Source organism: Lepisma saccharinum (genome assembly GCF_977018435.1).
Source record: "Lepisma saccharinum chromosome 12 unlocalized genomic scaffold, izLepSacc3.1 SUPER_12_unloc_1, whole genome shotgun sequence".
NCBI classification, from domain to species: domain Eukaryota; kingdom Metazoa; phylum Arthropoda; class Insecta; order Zygentoma; family Lepismatidae; genus Lepisma; species Lepisma saccharinum.
Window position 1 is genome coordinate 16,661,875 of NW_028142891.1, and position 19,374 is coordinate 16,681,248.

Sequence of the window (19,374 nt, forward strand, 5' to 3'; positions counted from 1 at the left end):
CATCTTCCGAGGTTAACGTAGTACTGCTAATAAAATCATAATGATATAATTTAAATTAATGCAATTATAATCCTTATTACCTTATCCTTATAATCCAATCACATTTTCAAACACAATCTGAAATCCTGTTTTTTGTTAACTGTGTCAAAAATGTACAGTACCTTTTTTTGGTGTACATGAGATATTAGTACCCAAACTTGGATATAGGGTCATTCGAGGTGAGATGCCCCACGTCCCATAATTCAGCAAGTTTCTGCGAGAATGCACCATTTGTTATTTCATTATTCGCACTTGAACATTATCACGTGTGAAATCTGATTTGATGCATCTTTTTTTATTTTTTGAAATAATCGAGGCAAAATGTACAGGCCATTCGGTCTAGCTTGAACTCTGGCTGCGCAGAAGCCTGCCGTCAGCGTGAAGATGCGAGAGCTTCACTGAGAGCAGAGTTGCTAACTGCCTTAACAATTACCTATATCCATCATCTGACTTTAGAGCTTATTGTTAGGTACTTACTGATGCCTGCATTTTCCCCCCTTCTTTTTAAGCAACAGTTTGAGGTGATAGTTCAAGGAAAAGAATGACAGGGTATTCTTTTTGTCGGTGAAACCACCCTTGATTAATCCCCTCGGCGAAAGAGGCATCCTTCCCCTCCTCCTCCTCCTCTTCCTCTCCAGGGGAAGGAGGGAGGGCAGATTGTGTTACCACGAGTAAGGTGATTGTTGACCTGTGTTTCTTAGGGTGAAAACTGGAAAGAATATTGGAGAAAGCAAAGTGATTCACAGTCAGAGTAGAGAAATTATCTCAATGTGCATAATTTGTAAAGAAAGATGCTGACAGTGGTCTTGCATTGAATGTTAAACAAGTGAAAAAGCATGTTTCCGCAGCTACTCATGTGTCAGTAAGTAATTAGTAATGCCTAACAAATCATACAGAAGAAAGACATTTAAAGTGACGCGGACGAATTTGACAAGTGTGTTATTTGTAGAACAATTAACAAATTTCACAATCATGAAGGGCAGCATCCTACTTTAGATTCTTAAATTTGTAAGTAATTTTTTAATGAGACAGCAGCATATAGCCTATGCCAGTTCCATGTCTAGTAGAATTGCAACTTTGGCATCACGTGACGTCTTCTGCAGACAACAAACATTTCCCACTTTGCGCATGCCCGAGCTCAGGCTAAACCGAATGTACTGTAAGTTCCATCACTTTTCTACCTCAAGAGTAAAATATCAACTTTTAAAATAGAGTTGTACTTTTTACAATAATGGTAAATTTAACCTTGCTTTGTACTAAATAGTGTAAGAAATGTACAAAGAAATTGCTTCCTACAATATTATGGCCATGTAGTATTTTACATAAGTACGACAAATCCTCAATTTTAGAGAAATAACAGATGCCACACTTCTTTTTAATCTTAATTTACTTTAAAACAATAACTGTAACAATTTTAAAAAAATGAATAAATGAAGATATTTCTTAAAATCTAAGTAAAGTCTAACAAATTACAGACAAAGAGAAAGAAATGATCTGTTAAGGGGAAATATGCATGATGAAGAATACAAGTTGAGCCAATAACCTAGGAACCAATGCACTGGAATCCTCATATGACGAAGAAAACATGGACTCACAAGTAGGAAAGGAATTCAAGTGTCTAGGATGCCTGGAAGACTGGGAAAATACAGCATCCAGAATAGACTGTCAGAAGTGCATGGAGAAAACATGCATGTTGTATGGTGACAGGCGTAATATTTGCGAGAGAAAGTGGGAAATAAAGAACTGTGAATTAGGGATGGCCAAACGGATCCGGATCCGAAAAATCCAGATCCGTTCAGATCCGGATCCGAAAGTTCCGGATCCCAAAATTTCGGATCCGGGTCCGAAAATTCCAGATCTGGCTCCGAAAATTCCAGATCCGGATCCGGGTCCGAAAGTTTCGGATCTGGATCTGGATCCGAGAGTTTTGTATCTCAATCCCATTATAATATTACCGCACCTTAAAAGGTATTATGATCTTCGATTACAAAGAAATTTTTCATTAGTTAGTCCTACAAGAATTTTTTTCAAGTGTTGTTCCTAAAATACTTTGCTATGCATCGGCTAACACACTCGTGCACAAAAATAATCTTATTTGTATAACATAAAATGTCAGAGGTGATTTTGTAAATGCCATTGAAACAAATATGTATTCATTCGAATGTATTGGAAATGGAAACACACATAAATGTGAGACATTCCATTCCAGGATGAAACCTTTAACACATATAACAAGATAGAAATGTTATACAAAAATTATACAATTGTTCTACAGTTACAGTTTTACAAATTAAAATAAAACATTATAATATATGCAGTGTTATATAATTACAAAGTGTAAGACTAACAAGGGAGGTTATCTAAGTGTCCCCCTCCGATTTCCATGAAACTTGGCAGGCGTATAGTGGGGCCCAATGGAAGAAATAAGTGTTTCTTGTTTCAGCTAAAAAACGGTTTTAGGGGGCAAAACCCCCTCAAATGTCAAGATGAGGACAAATTGAAGTGAGGATCTCACCCCTGTGTCCCAGTCCGATTTCCATGATACTTGGCAGGTGTGTGTATAAAAGGGCCCAAATGAAGAAATACGTGTTTTTTTTTTGTTTCAGCTAAAAAAACGGTTTTAGGGGGCAAAACCCCCTCAAATGTCAAGATGAGAACAAATTGAAGTGAGGATCTCACCCTTGTGTCCCAGTCCGATTTCCATGATACTTGGCAGGTGTATAGTGGCGCCCAATGGCAGAAATACGTGTTTTTTTTGTTTCAGCTAAAAAACGGTTTTAGGGGGCAAAACCCCCTCAAATGTCAAGATGAGGACAAATTGAAGTGAGGATCTCACCCCTGTGTCCCAGTCCGATTTCCATGATACTTGGCAGGTGTGTGTATAAAAGGGCCCAAATGAAGAAATACGTGCTTTTTTTTTGCTTCAGCTAAAAAAACGGTTTTAGGGGGCAAAACCCCCTCAAATGTCAAGATGAGGACAAATTGAAGTGAGGATCTGACCCCTGTGTCCCTCCGATTTCCATGAAACTTGGCAGGTGTATAGTGGCGCCCAATGGCAGAAATACGTGTTTTTTTGTTTCAGGTAAAAAACGGTTTTACAGGGCAAAACCCTTTCAAATGTCAAGATGAGGACAAATTAAAGTGAGGATCTGACCCCCTCCGATTTCCATGGTACTTGACAGGTGTGTGTATAAATGAGCCCAAAGGAAGAAATACGTGTTTTTTTTTTGTTTCGGATAAAAAACTGTTTTAGGGGGCAACCCACCTCAAATGTCAATATGAGGACAAATTTAAGTGGGCATTTGACCTATGTGCCCCCCTCCGATTTCCATGAAATTTGGCAGGTGTATAGTGGGGCCCAAAGGAAGAAATACGTGTTTCTTTTGTTTAAGCTAAAAAATGGTTTTACAGGGCAAAACCAACTCAAATGTCAAGATGAGGACAAATTGAAGTGGGGATCTGTCCCCTGTGTCCCCCTCCAATTTCCATGATACTTGGCAGGTGTGTGTATAAACAGGCCTAAATGAAGAAATACGTGTTTTTTTTGTTTTGGCTAAAAATCTGTTCTAGGGGGCAACCTCCCCTCAAATGTCAAGATGAGGACAAATTGAAGTGAGGATCTGACCCCTGTGTCCCCCTCCGATTTCCATGATACTTGGCAGGTGTGTGTATAAATGGGCCCAAAAGAAGAAATACGTGTTTTTTTTGTTTCAGCTAAAAAAAAACGGTTTTAGGGGGCAAAACCCCCTCAAATGTCAAGATGAGGACAAATTGAAGTGAGGATCTGACAACTGTGTCCCTCCGATTCCCATGAAATTTGACAGGTGTGTGTATAAACGGGCCCAAATGAAGAAATACGTGTTTTTTTTGTTTCAGCTAAAAAAAAACGGTTTTAGGGGGCAAAACCCCCTCAAATGTCAAGATGAGGACAAATGGAAGTGAGGATCTGATCCCTGTGTCCCTCCGATTTCCATGAAACTTGGCAGGTGTATAGTGGCGCCCAATGGCAGAAATACGTGTTTTTTTGTTTCAGCTTAAAAACGGTTTTACAGGGCAAAACCCTTTCAAATGTCAAGATGAGGACAAATTGAAGTGAGGATCTGACCCCTGTCTCCCCCTCCGATTTCCATGGTACTTGGCAGGTGTGTGTATAAATGAGCCCAAAGGAAGAAATACGTGTTTTTTTTTTTGTTTCGGATAAAAAACTGTTTTAGGGGGCAACCCACCTCAAATGTCAATATGAGGACAAATTTAAGTGTGCATTTGACCTATGTGCCCCCCTCCGATTTCCATGAAATTTGGCAGGTGTATAGTGGGGCCCAAAGGAAGAAATACGTGTTTCTTTTGTTTAAGCTAAAAAATGGTTTTACAGGGCAAAACCAACTCAAATGTCAAGATGAGGACAAATTGAAGTGGGGATCTGTCCCCTGTGTCCCCCTCCGATTTCCATGATACTTGGCAGGTGTGTGTATAAACGGGCCCAAAAGAAGAAATACGTGTTTTTTTTTGTTTCAGCTAAAAAAACGGTTTTAGGGGGCAAAACCCCCTCAAATGTCAAGATGAGGACAAATTGAAGTGAGGATCTGACCCCTGTGCCCCTCCGATTTCCATGAAACTTGGCAGGTGTATAGTGGCGCCCAAAGGAAGAAATACGTGTTTCTTTTGTTTAAGCTAAAAAATGGTTTTACAGGGCAAAACCAACTCAAATGTCAAGATGAGGACAAATTGAAGTGGGGATCTGTCCCCTGTGTCCCCCTCCAATTTCCATGATACTTGGCAGGTGTGTGTATAAACAGGCCTAAATGAAGAAATACGTGTTTTTTTTGTTTTGGCTAAAAATCTGTTCTAGGGGGCAACCTCCCCTCAAATGTCAAGATGAGGACAAATTGAAGTGAGGATCTGACCCCTGTGTCCCCCTCCGATTTCCATGATACTTGGCAGGTGTGTGTATAAATGGGCCCAAAAGAAGAAATACGTGTTTTTTTTGTTTCAGCTAAAAAAAACGGTTTTAGGGGGCAAAACCCCCTCAAATGTCAAGATGAGAACAAATTGAAGTGAGGATCTGACAACTGTGTCCCTCCGACTTCCATGAAACTTGGCAGGTGTATAGTGGGGCCCAATGGAAGAAATACGTGTTTTTTTGTTTCAGCTAAAAAACGGTTTTAGGGGGCAAAACCCCCTCAAATGTCAAGATGAGGACAAATTGAAGTGAGGATCTCACCCCTATGTCATCCTCCGATTCCCATGAAATTTGACAGGTGTGTGTATAAACGGGCCCAAATGAAGAAATACGTGTTTTTTTTTGTTTCAGCTAAAAAAAACGGTTTTAGGGGGCAAAACCCCCTCAAATGTCAAGATGAGGACAAATTGAAGTGAGGATCTGATCCCTGTGTCCCTCCGATTTCCATGAAACTTGGCAGGTGTATAGTGGGGCCCAAAGGAAGAAATACGTGTTTCTTTTGTTTAAGCTAAAAAATGGTTTTACAGGGCAAAACCAACTCAAATGTCAAGATGAGGACAAATTGAAGTGGGGATCTGTCCCCTGTGTCCCCCTCCGATTTCCATGATACTTGGCAGGTGTGTGTATAAACAGGCCCAAATGAAGAAATACGTGTTTTTTTTGTTTTGGCTAAAAATCTGTTCTAGGGGGCATCCTCCCCTCAAATGTCAAGATGAGGACAAATTGAAGTGAGGATCTGACCCCTGTGTCCCCCTCCGATTTTCATGATACTTGGCAGGTGTGTGTATAAACGGGCCCAAAAGAAGAAATACGTGTTTTTTTTGTTTCAGCTAAAAAAAAACGGTTTTAGGGGGCAAAACCCCCTCAAATGTCAAGATGAGGACAAATTGAAGTGAGGATCTGACCCCTGTGTCCCTCCGATTTCCATGAAACTTGGCAGGTGTATAGTGGCGCCCAATGGCAGAAATACGTGTTTTTTTGTTTCAGGTAAAAAACGGTTTTACAGGGCAAAACCCTTTCAAATGTCAAGATGAGGACAAATTAAAGTGAGGATCTGACCCCCTCCGATTTCCATGGTACTTGACAGGTGTGTGTATAAATGAGCCCAAAGGAAGAAATACGTGTTTTTTTTTGTTTCGGATAAAAAACTGTTTTAGGGGGCAACCCACCTCAAATGTCAATATGAGGACAAATTTAAGTGGGCATTTGACCTATGTGCCCCCCTCCGATTTCCATGAAATTTGGCAGGTGTATAGTGGGGCCCAAAGGAAGAAATACGTGTTTCTTTTGTTTAAGCTAAAAAATGGTTTTACAGGGCAAAACCAACTCAAATGTCAAGATGAGGACAAATTGAAGTGGGGATCTGTCCCCTGTGTCCCCCTCCGATTTCCATGATACTTGGCAGGTGTGTGTATAAACGGGCCCAAAAGAAGAAATACGTGTTTTTTTTGTTTCAGCTAAAAAAACGGTTTTAGGGGGCAAAACCCCCTCAAATGTCAAGATGAGGACAAATTGAAGTGATGATCTGACCCCTGTGCCCCTCCGATTTCCATGAAACTTGGCAGGTGTATAGTGGCGCCCAAAGGAAGAAATACGTGTTTCTTTTGTTTAAGCTAAAAAATGGTTTTACAGGGCAAAACCAACTCAAATGTCAAGATGAGGACAAATTGAAGTGGGGATCTGTCCCCTGTGTCCCCCTCCAATTTCCATGATACTTGGCAGGTGTGTGTATAAACAGGCCTAAATGAAGAAATACGTGTTTTTTTTGTTTTGGCTAAAAATCTGTTCTAGGGGGCAACCTCCCCTCAAATGTCAAGATGAGGACAAATTGAAGTGAGGATCTGACCCCTGTGTCCCCCTCCGATTTCCATGATACTTGGCAGGTGTGTGTATAAATGGGCCCAAAAGAAGAAATACGTGTTTTTTTTGTTTCAGCTAAAAAAAACGGTTTTAGGGGGCAAAACCCCCTCAAATGTCAAGATGAGAACAAATTGAAGTGAGGATCTGACAACTGTGTCCCTCCGACTTCCATGAAACTTGGCAGGTGTATAGTGGGGCCCAATGGAAGAAATACGTGTTTTTTTGTTTCAGCTAAAAAACGGTTTTAGGGGGCAAAACCCCCTCAAATGTCAAGATGAGGACAAATTGAAGTGAGGATCTCACCCCTATGTCATCCTCCGATTCCCATGAAATTTGACAGGTGTGTGTATAAACGGGCCCAAATGAAGAAATACGTGTTTTTTTTTTGTTTCAGCTAAAAAAAACGGTTTTAGGGGGCAAAACCCCCTCAAATGTCAAGATGAGGACAAATTGAAGTGAGGATCTGATCCCTGTGTCCCTCCGATTTCCATGAAACTTGGCAGGTGTATAGTGGGGCCCAAAGGAAGAAATACGTGTTTCTTTTGTTTAAGCTAAAAAATGGTTTTACAGGGCAAAACCAACTCAAATGTCAAGATGAGGACAAATTGAAGTGGGGATCTGTCCCCTGTGTCCCCCTCCGATTTCCATGATACTTGGCAGGTGTGTGTATAAACAGGCCCAAATGAAGAAATACGTGTTTTTTTTGTTTTGGCTAAAAATCTGTTCTAGGGGGCATCCTCCCCTCAAATGTCAAGATGAGGACAAATTGAAGTGAGGATCTGACCCCTGTGTCCCCCTCCGATTTTCATGATACTTGGCAGGTGTGTGTATAAATGGGCCCAAAAGAAGAAATACGTGTTTTTTTTGTTTCAGCTAAAAAAAAACGGTTTTAGGGGGCAAAACCCCCTCAAATGTCAAGATGAGGACAAATTGAAGTGAGGATCTGACCCCTGTGTCCCTCCGATTTCCATGAAACTTGGCAGGTGTATAGTGGCGCCCAATGGCAGAAATACGTGTTTTTTTGTTTCAGGTAAAAAACGGTTTTACAGGGCAAAACCCTTTCAAATGTCAAGATGAGGACAAATTAAAGTGAGGATCTGACCCCCTCCGATTTCCATGGTACTTGACAGGTGTGTGTATAAATGAGCCCAAAGGAAGAAATACGTGTTTTTTTTTTGTTTCGGATAAAAAACTGTTTTAGGGGGCAACCCACCTCAAATGTCAATATGAGGACAAATTTAAGTGGGCATTTGACCTATGTGCCCCCCTCCGATTTCCATGAAATTTGGCAGGTGTATAGTGGGGCCCAAAGGAAGAAATACGTGTTTCTTTTGTTTAAGCTAAAAAATGGTTTTACAGGGCAAAACCAACTCAAATGTCAAGATGAGGACAAATTGAAGTGGGGATCTGTCCCCTGTGTCCCCCTCCGATTTCCATGATACTTGGCAGGTGTGTGTATAAACGGGCCCAAAAGAAGAAATACGTGTTTTTTTTGTTTCAGCTAAAAAAACGGTTTTAGGGGGCAAAACCCCCTCAAATGTCAAGATGAGGACAAATTGAAGTGATGATCTGACCCCTGTGCCCCTCCGATTTCCATGAAACTTGGCAGGTGTATAGTGGCGCCCAAAGGAAGAAATACGTGTTTCTTTTGTTTAAGCTAAAAAATGGTTTTACAGGGCAAAACCAACTCAAATGTCAAGATGAGGACAAATTGAAGTGGGGATCTGTCCCCTGTGTCCCCCTCCAATTTCCATGATACTTGGCAGGTGTGTGTATAAACAGGCCTAAATGAAGAAATACGTGTTTTTTTTGTTTTGGCTAAAAATCTGTTCTAGGGGGCAACCTCCCCTCAAATGTCAAGATGAGGACAAATTGAAGTGAGGATCTCACCCCTATGTCATCCTCCGATTCCCATGAAATTTGACAGGTGTGTGTATAAACGGGCCCAAATGAAGAAATACGTGTTTTTTTTTGTTTCAGCTAAAAAAAACGGTTTTAGGGGGCAAAACCCCCTCAAATGTCAAGATGAGGACAAATTGAAGTGAGGATCTGATCCCTGTGTCCCTCCGATTTCCATGAAACTTGGCAGGTGTATAGTGGGGCCCAAAGGAAGAAATACGTGTTTCTTTTGTTTAAGCTAAAAAATGGTTTTACAGGGCAAAACCAACTCAAATGTCAAGATGAGGACAAATTGAAGTGGGGATCTGTCCCCTGTGTCCCCCTCCGATTTCCATGATACTTGGCAGGTGTGTGTATAAACAGGCCCAAATGAAGAAATACGTGTTTTTTTTTGTTTTGGCTAAAAATCTGTTCTAGGGGGCATCCTCCCCTCAAATGTCAAGATGAGGACAAATTGAAGTGAGGATCTGACCACTGTGTCCCCCTCCGATTTTCATGATACTTGGCAGGTGTGTGTATAAACGGGCCCAAAAGAAGAAATACGTGTTTTTTTTGTTTCAGCTAAAAAAACGGTTTTAGGGGGCAAAACCCCCTCAAATGTCAAGATGAGGACAAATTGAAGTGAGGATCTGACCCCTGTGCCCCTCCGATTTCCATGAAACTTGGCAGGTGTATAGTTGCGCCCAATGGCAGAAATACGGGTTTTTTTGTTTCAGCTAAAAAACGGTTTTACAGGGCAAAACACTTTCAAATGTCAAGATGAGGACAAATTGAAGTGAGGATCTGACCCCTGTCTCCCCCTCCGATTTCCATGGTACTTGGCAGGTGTGTGTATAAATGAGCCCAAAGGAAGAAATACGTGTTTTTTTTTGTTTCGGATAAAAAACTGTTTTAGGGGGCAACCCACCTCAAATGTCAATATGAGGACAAATTTAAGTGGGCATTTGACCTATGTGCCCCCCCTCCGATTTCCATGAAATTTGGCAGGTGTATAGTGGGGCCCAAAGGAAGAAATACGTGTTTTTTGTTTCAGCTAAAAAACGGTTTTACAGGGCAAAACCCTTTCAAATGTCAAGATGAGGACAAATTGAAGTGAGGATCTGACAACTGTGTCCCTCCGATTTCCATGAAACTTGGCAGGCGTATAGTGGGGCCCAATGGAAGAAATACGTGTTTTTTGTTTCAGCTAAAAAACGGTTTTAGGGGGCAAAACCCCCTCAAATGTCAAGATGAGGACAAATTGAAGTGAGGATCTGACCCCTGTCTCTCCCTCCGATTTCCATGGTACTTGGCAGGTGTGTGTATAAATGAGCCCAAAGGAAGAAATACGTGTTTTTTTTTTGTTTGGGATAAAAAACTGTTTTAGGGGGCAACCCACCTCAAATGTCAATGAGGACAAATTTAAATGGGCATTTGACCTATGTGCCCCCCTCCGATTTCTATGAAATTTGGCAGGTGTATAGTGGGGCCCAAAGGAAGAAATACGTGTTTCTTTTGTTTAAGCTAAAAAATGGTTTTACGGGGCAAAACCAACTCAAATGTCAAGATGAGGACAAATTGAAGTGGGGATCTGTCCTTTGTGTCCCCCTCCGATTTCCATGATACTTGGCAGGTGTGTGTATAAACGGGCCCAAATGAAGAAATAAGTGTTTTTTTCTTTTGGCTAAAAATCTGTTCTAGGGGGCAACCTCCCCTCAAATGTCAAGATGAGGACAAATTGAAGTGAGGATCTCACCCCTGTGTCCCCCTCCGATTTCCATGATACTTGTCAGGTGTGTGTATAACCGGGCCCAAAAGAAGAAATACGTGTTTTTTTTGTTTCAGCTAAAAAAAAAACGGTTTTAGGGGGCAAAACCCCCTCAAATGTCAAGATGAGAACAAATTGAAGTGAGGATCTGACAACTGTGTCCCTCCGATTTCCATGAAACTTGGCAGGTGTATAGTGGCGCCCAATGGAAGAAATACGTGTTTTTTTGTTTCAGCTAAAAAATGGTTTTAGGGGCAAAACCCCCTCAAAAGTCAAGATGAGGACAAATTGAAGTGAGGATCTCACCCCTGTGTCCCAGTCCGATTTCCATGATACTTGGCAGGTGTGTGTATAAACGGGCCGAAAAGAAGAAATACGTGTTTTTTTTGTTTCAGCTAAAAAAACGGTTTTAGGGGGCAAAACCCCCTCAAATGTCAAGATGAGAACAAATTGAAGTGAGGATCTGACAACTGTGTCCCTCCGATTTCCATGAAACTTGGCAGGTGTATAGTGGCACCCAATGGAAGAAATACGTGTTTTTTTGTTTCAGCTAAAAAATGGTTTTAGGGGCAAAACCCCCTCAAATGTCAAGATGAGGACAAATTGATGTGGGGATTATATGACCCCTGTGTCGTCCTCCGATTCCCATGAAATTTGGCAGGTGTATAGAGAGGCCCTATGCCCCCTGTTTCATCCTATGCCATATTTACGTGGTTTCGGGGTCAGATCCCCACTTCAATTTCTCCTCATCTTGACATTTGAGGGGGGTGCCTCTATACACCTGCCAAGTTTCATGGAAATCGGAGGGGGAGACTTAGACCTCCCTTGTAAGTGTATTAATTAATTACAAATCTCGCACGCCCGCACACACACTATATATATATATATATGTGTATGTATGTATATTATATATATATATATGTATATTAGCATGTAACAATATGTTATAAACACATTCTTACTTTCATCCCTACCATGAATAGATCTGAGAGGAATACGACTAACCTACTTATGAAACGTTGTCCATTTTATATTTTAGAAAACTAATTTGTTAATAAATTTTCAAGTTTTCTCTTAGGTTTATATGGCATGTAATGACTTCAAATTTCAGGCCATTTCAGACCCATGGAAACAAGGCCAAATTAGGGTTGGGTTCAAAATACAGGGTGAGTCAAAAGTCCCTTAACACCCCTTATAAAATGTAAAAGAGATATTCTGGGTACAATTGGTTACGATAGAAACAGGTTATGCCCAGGAGGAACCATAGTTGTTTGGGTCAAGCCAAGGTCCACCATATTGTTGGCTGCCATACTGAAATCAACTCAAACATTTTAAATGGAAAGACAGAGATATGATAAATATTGAGTTTCATAGAAATGCAGTGGTAAAGGTTTTCTCGATGTATCTTTAACCAGTAGAAAGTTATGAATGAAAACTTGTACCCAGTTCCTCCTTTTCAAGGTGCCAGAAGAAAGCATTAAAAAGCTTCTAAAGTGTAACACATAAACATCATGCTGACGTCTAGGGTGAGAAGTTTACGTGCCATTGCACATCATTTTAATCGGTTATATCATATCACACCCTTTCAATTAAAAATTTTGGGAGTTGAATTCAATATGGTGGACCTTGGCTTGACATGTGCAACTATGATACCACCTGGGCTTAATCTGTTTCTAAATTGATTTCTAATTATCAAATCCTTAAATTTCAATGTAAACATGGTTAAGTGATAGAAAAGGCTGCAAAGCGTTAACTTCACCATGACAAACAAGACGTAATAAAAAAAGTAAATAGTACCCAGCACAGGGCCCGGATTTTGATAACCTAAAAATCTTTGAAAAATGACCTTGAAAATGACTACAAAATCCTGTAAAATGACCTAAAATCTTTGAAAAATGACCCAAAAATTCGTACAAAACTCAATCTGCTTATTGAAAATACGAGGCATATTCGGAAAGTAAGTACCGAAAGAGTGTAAAAAATAAAGTAAAATGGTTTCGTATATTTTTTTATTTGCATTCCATTATACAGACCTTAAACTACTTTTCTACGTAGTTTCCACCATTGTTCAAGCATTTGTCGTAGCGTGGTACTGGCTTTTGTATCCCATTATCATAGAATGTTCCCGCCTGTGACGAAAGCCATCCATGTACTGCTGCTTCGAAGTCGTCATCCTCGTCAAAACGATGACCAGCAAGAAACTTCTTCTTCAGATGAAGAAAGAGATGGTAGTCACTTGGTGCCAAGTCAGGGCTATTGGCGGAAGAACAAATTGTTCCCAGCCGAATGACGTGATGATATTTTGAGTTTGTTGGGCCGTATGCTGACGAGCATTGTCGTGAAGCAACACAATGCCTTCGCTAAGCAGTCCGCGTCGTTTGTTTTGAATTGCACGATGCAGCCGGATTAATGTGTCACAGCAGGCATCTTTGTTGGTGGTCTGTCCTCAAGGCAAGAATTCAACCATTCTTGCATTGAGAGAACAAATCACAGACTGGACTTCACAGTCAGTGGGCCAATTGATTTTCTTGAACATTTCAAACCTTCAGAAAACTACGAAGAAAAAGCATGACCTGCTCCCACGCGTGCCTGTGGCTGACTAAGGATGAATGACGTCAGCGAGAACTCACAAGGTTGCAACTGCATCGCTACAGAGGCAATATTTGCAAACGGTACTTACTTTACGAATACGCCTCGTAGTATATATGCTTCTTCACCTTGGTGTCTTGTATGGACTGTGAATAAGAAACTCGACAATGTTGCATTTCCCGATTTTCAGAGTAAGTACCGCAATATAACGTTCATACAAAACAGAAATTGTTGAACTTCTTATGTCTCAGCATGCAACAACACATTTTTTTTAAAAAAAAATAATGCAAAATTTTAAAAAATGACCTAAAAATGATGCAAAATTTTTAAAAAATGACCCAAAATTTTTAAAAAATGACCCAAAATTTTTAAAAAATGACAAAAAAAATTACATTTCAATCTGAGGAGGGTGTTCAGGATTTCTGTACTAGTTAGCAATGTCTACGATGCACCAGTTAAAAGATGAAATGTCATCAAAATTCAGGCCCTGACCCAACATAACTCCTTTATATTTAAAGGGACTTTCGCCTCACCCTGTATAACCATACCAATAGACTAAATGCTAATTAGGTAGTAACTCTCCTCGAATGACCCTATTTCGCTAGTGTTGGTCACGCTTCACTTACCAACATAACCATTGGGATCCCTTCCATCCAAGTTGTATTTGTCATTCAGATAGATTGCTGTTTGCAAAGCGTCTTCTGGAGTCGTCGTCCATTCTAGTATCTTCTTTGCCCAATACATCCTCAGAAATCCATGCATCTTCCCTTCACGAACCAACTGAATCTGAGCTGAATTCCACAAGTCATCGTGGGTCTTTGATTCCTCCAGTTGCTCACAAGAATATACGTATGATCTTTTATCACTTCTGTAATTAAAAATAATCACTATTACTGAAAGCATAAGTAGAGATATCTCATACTATCTTTAACAGAGAGAATGTGTTAGAAACACTACAGCTAAGGGTCCCAAGTGAGCACCTGTGTACAACATTGACGTCGCTGCCTTAAACAATAACTGACTGATTGAAATGCAAATGTTTAGGTGCGTCAACACTTGGGTTATTTGCACCTGTCACATTATACCGGTTGCAGCCCCTTATCGTAACTAAAATCAAACTCCATGGGCATACATTGCAGTACAACATTACAGTTGCAAAATACTTTGTTTTATTCCTTTAAATTTTTCTGTAATTATTTCCTACCATCTCAAAGGAATGAACTTGTAGTCCTCTCAGTCAGTTCGTTCTCGAGATGGCAACCCTTAGTACCATCTTGTGTATGGACGTAGTGCACGCGGAGCCGTCATTTTGTTATATTTGTGTTTCATTTGTGCCAGATTGATGGAATCATTCTTAATTTTGCCGGCAGAGGTCAATAGAATCGGTTAAGCAATGACGTAATAAGGAAGCCTCTGTGCGACCTCCAAGCCCTTCAGGCAGCGCATTTTGGATTCTGACCCAGAGAGAGAGGAAGTTGGCTTCCTATAGGTAGACACTTTGTGAAGTTGTCCGAGGAACCACGATATGGAGGAGAAGCATAAGTACTTTCCATAATGTTTTAAGTTCTGATCTTGCACTCACTCACTCAATTATATTTTGTTCATCATCTTTCTCGTCTACACTACGTGAAGAAGTAACTTGACAGTCAAAAGACAGATTTAGTTCATTATTATCAATTAGTTAAACTAATATCCATCAAACTGGCCCAAGTGATAAGACAATGTTTATTTCAGCGAGTCTATCTTTGAACAATCTTTCTATATGTAGTCTAATTGTGCTTGCACATTATGTCAATAAACTCACATAATTTGGAACAGTGTTGTATCTGTACATTCGAATAGCATAGCTGCCCCATAGCTAATAAGTAGACCTTTAAGGTTGAAATCTTGCACTGCGCGCTTACTTCAAGGTTCGTATGCATTAAACAAGCCAGTGTAACGTGCATACAGATGCATGGTTCTCTGTCAAATTGTATTTGGCAGTTAAAACTTCGATATAATGGCACACTACCAGTCAAACCCATTTACAACTGTACATGAAACGGGGTACTAGATACTCCACAAGGAATTCCCTTCTCCGGAATGTCTTCAACCAGAAGATCTGCTTTACATAATGAACTAAATCCTTTATCTGCAATGGAGTTAACGTGTGTAAACCGTGGTAACTCTAGTGTGCGAGATTTGATTAACTTTCAACCCATTTCTTGTCAAGAAAATGTTGCGAATACAGGAACCAGAACTATCTAAAATATCAACGCAGGCAGCATCTAGCTCGATGCAGAATCTCCTCGCTTGATTAATTGTGATGCTATATCTATATTTGGTTTCTTGCTAAAAATTCAAAAAGTTCTAGAACTTAAAATTTCCCCTACACATGATATTCTTGTTTAATTACTAGACAAAGTACATGAACGTTTAGTTCCTAAGTGGTTGAAGCATCTTCGAGAAGGTGTACAATGGCAGCAGCTAGTAAATGATATATTGGACGTTTTTGTGACGTCATTAGGCAGGAACGAGATTATCCAGAAGTACGTGCTGTGCAAGCAATCAGTGACGGAATCCCCACTCCAGTTTTTCTTAGAGAGAAAGCGTTGTGCGTTGTTACTGCAAGTGAATTGGACAGAATCCCATTTCATTGAACTTGTGATCGAAAGGCTACTCCCATTTTTCTACCTTTTTTGGCTTTTAGGTTATTCTTCAGTACTTTTTTGTCATTTTTGTTGCATTTTTCTTCATTTTTGAGGTTTCTTTCTCACCTTCACTGTTGTTTTGTGAATTTTAAATGCATTTTCTAGCATAACTTACATACTTAAATTGCCTGACATGCTAGTCTTTTTATCGCTTTAATCTGTGGTCTTAAAGTAAAATTAGACACACCATAAATAAAATTAATCTGATGCTTGTGAAGCACAACTGTATTTTCAGATGCTGGCCGACTACTGTATTGTGCAACACCCACTCTGAAAGGAGGCGAATGGCTTGTACAGAAAAACCTTGCAGGTCATCAACTTCCGAGCCCTAGTTATAAGTAAGTTATACTTAATCACCTTGAACAATTTCCATAGCATTTCTATAATGCAGGTCGCTGGTAGAAAAATCCTGGATATAAAGATCTAATTTTAGAGCAGCTGATATTGTCACAATGTTATTGATTTACCGCTTGTTTCAGCTATCTGATCCTCGCAAAAACAATCTACAAGGAGGTGCTGAAAAGTTCATGGCCTGTCCCAGAAGGATTGCAGTGGGACTGATGAATTTTTTAAGTTACTCAACATACTCCTTTCGAAGCTCGGTGCACTTCTTGGCACAATGCTCCAACTTTTGCAGACAACTTGAAAAGAAGTCTGAACTTTACTCCTCACACGAACATTCCATGGCATACCTTCAGACTTTTGTTTTAAGATGACTTTTTGAGTTGGGGGGCAAGAAAAGGTAGCCTGATGGAGCAAGATCGGGGAAGTGGGGGGGGTGATCATTAAGACACTGAAAGATTAAAACACGCAGCTGTGTTTGTAATGCTCGATGAGCAGGCTCATTATCATTGATTGATCGATTGATTAGGTGTTTTAAGTCCACTTTACGCACAGTAAGGTTAATCGGGACTGGACCTACAGTTTAAAGTGGGATCCGAACGACTATGTGCCTCCACTGGGTATCGAACCCGGGACCCCTTGATTACAAGGCAATGACGCTACCACTGCACCATAGGGGAGGCCTTCATTGTCATGCAGGAGCAGGGCCCTCTTTTTGAGCTTTCCACGGTGCTGCTGCTTCAGTCTCTCCTTCGGTCGAGTGGGTTATGATGTGTAGTTCTCTGCATTAACTATTTGGTCCTTGGGTAGATAATATATAAGTACAAGTTCTGCTGGAAAAGTTTCTGCAATCAATATGAAAAAAGACATGTGAAATTCTGGGAATGGCTTTATTATTTTTCAAAGTATTCACCCTTAAGATCGATACACTTTTGCATACGCTCAAACCAATTTTGAAAGCATTTTTCCATTCTGAAGCTGATACCTCAGAAACCGTTGTTCGGAATGCGTCAACAGCTGCTTCAGGCGACACAAATCGCTCACTATGCATCTTATTTTCCATGTGTGGGAACACAAATAAGTCATTAGGTGATAAATTAGGTGAGTACGGACAATGAGTCATTAATTTGACACATTTACTGGACAAAAAATCAACAGTTTTGTGTGCTGAGTGGGAAATGGCATTGTCGTGGTGAAGAATAATGCGACGATTTGGGTTTGTTTTACACAATTCATTGATGACCTCTGGCAAACAAATTGTTGTATACCACTCAGCATTTACAGTCCTTACATCTTCTAAAGCTTTTGTTGCCACATGTCCGGTATAACCGAAGAAACAAGCAACCATTTGCTTGGCAACACTCCTTGAAAGAACAACTTTTGTTGGTTTCGGCTCACTTTGAAACACCCAAACAGTGGATTGCTGTTTAGTTTCATGTTCGTATGAATAGATCCAAGTTTTGTCCCCTGTAACGATGTAGTACGCCAAATTTGACTTGCCTCAGTTAAATTTTTTGAGCATTTCTTTACACCAATTTACACGAGCCTGTGTTTGATCTTCGGTGAAGTTGTGTGGGATCCAACGGCTTGGAAGTTTCCGTACGTTCAGATGACCATGCTAAATCGTATGTATTGCTTTCATGTCAATGTTCTAGGATGCCTGAATCTCACAGTATGTCACATGCCGATCTCTCTCAATCACTTCACGCACAGCATCAACATTACTGGCAACAACAGACGTAGATGGACGACCTACATCACTGAGAAATGTGTGATTACGCTGGGATTCGGAAAACCAATTGTACACAGTCCTATTGGATGGTGTTTCATTCCCAAAAGCCAAATGAAGTCGCTCGATGTATTGTTTCGGTGTTAAACTACATTTGAAATCATAAAAAAATCATTGCCCGAAAGTGTTCACGAGAAATTTCCATTTCTCACACGAAACTACTTCTTCAAACAACTGTGAAAAATAAACGAATAGGCTTAAACAAACAATCAAAGATAATTTAAACATAAAAAAAGGTCTATTGTTCGGATTTTTATAATAGCGGAACACTAGCGCCACTGTTGGTGATAGTTTACAGAAACTTTTCCAGCAGCCCTCGTAACACACCATCCTTGCCCCAGAAAAAAGAAGTGAAGACCTTCCCTGCAGACTATTGTGCTTTGAACTTCTAGGGGCAAGGTGTTGCAATTCCATTCACTGTTGCTTTGTCTCCTGATCATGGTGATATTTATAAACAGGTTTTGTCCATGGTGACGAATTTTGACAGGAATTGTTTGGAGTGTTCAAAATGGGACATGATTTTCCTGGATGCTTCACATTTTGCATTTATGGACAGATTTTTTGCATCCATTTCATTGAGAGTTTGCACATGTCCAGATCATAGTGAATTATGGCACCAATGCGTTCCCGTGAAATGCCCAGTCTCTGCCACATATTTCACTGATATGCAGCAGTCTGCAAGAATCAGGTCATGAGTTTGAACATGTCTTGTGGAACGATTACAGTTTTTGGTCTTTATGTGTAGAGGGAGGGTTTCATCTGTTGAGAATTCACAGTGTTTAAGCTGTGCCACCCACTAGTTCACAGCTGCGTATGAAGGAACAGAGTCCTGCGGAGTGTTACTCATTTCCCTATGGATATCCTTTGGAGACTTGCCCTGGAGAAACAAAAACTTCATCACAGCCTTGGTTTCGGTGTTCATAAATATCGCCTGCTGGGCAGACATGCTCACTACATAGGACTTAAAAGAAAGTCTTTGACTAATGCTCTGAGTTTTGGTGCTTCATCATACAAGGATATGAACTTTCAAGACATAATATGACCATCCTTCAAATCCTTTGGGAACATGGTTGGGCCATGAAGATTTCAGCAGACCCTTGTATAATATCAGAAAATGTCGACTAGATAAAAATTTGAAAATATCAAATTAATTTGGAATTTCTGCAACCTAGGAAAAACTCCTTTATTTTTTTTTGCCTGCAATCTGAAACCTCCAAAAGTTACAGTGGTCACAAAATTGGCGACGTTGTCCCATTTTGACCCCTATGCCCCTCCAGTCATGATGAAAAAGAGATATTGCTTTTACACGAGCTTCTTCCTATTATGAATCTGACACTTCCGACAAGTCAGACACTTAAAATTCTGTTGGCATGTTTACTGTAACTTCTCAGTATTTTAAATGTTTTATTCATTTGTTAAGAATTTCTGTCTTTTATTATAGTTAAAGAAAAGCATAAAA

General features: G+C 40.1%; 1 protein-coding gene across 3 annotated transcripts in view; it reads right to left on the minus strand.

Annotated features, from left to right (window-relative positions):
* Nucleotides 1–19,374, minus strand: part of LOC145982202 (deoxyribodipyrimidine photo-lyase-like) — a 95,200-nt gene that overhangs the window by 3,571 nt on the left and 72,255 nt on the right. For all 3 annotated transcript variants that reach the window (XM_083115774.1, XM_083115772.1, XM_083115773.1), the window contains exon 9: nt 13,721–13,962. In XM_083115774.1, coding sequence (XP_082971900.1) covers nt 13,721–13,962 — 242 coding nt within the window. The remainder of the gene's footprint in view (nt 1–13,720; nt 13,963–19,374) is intronic.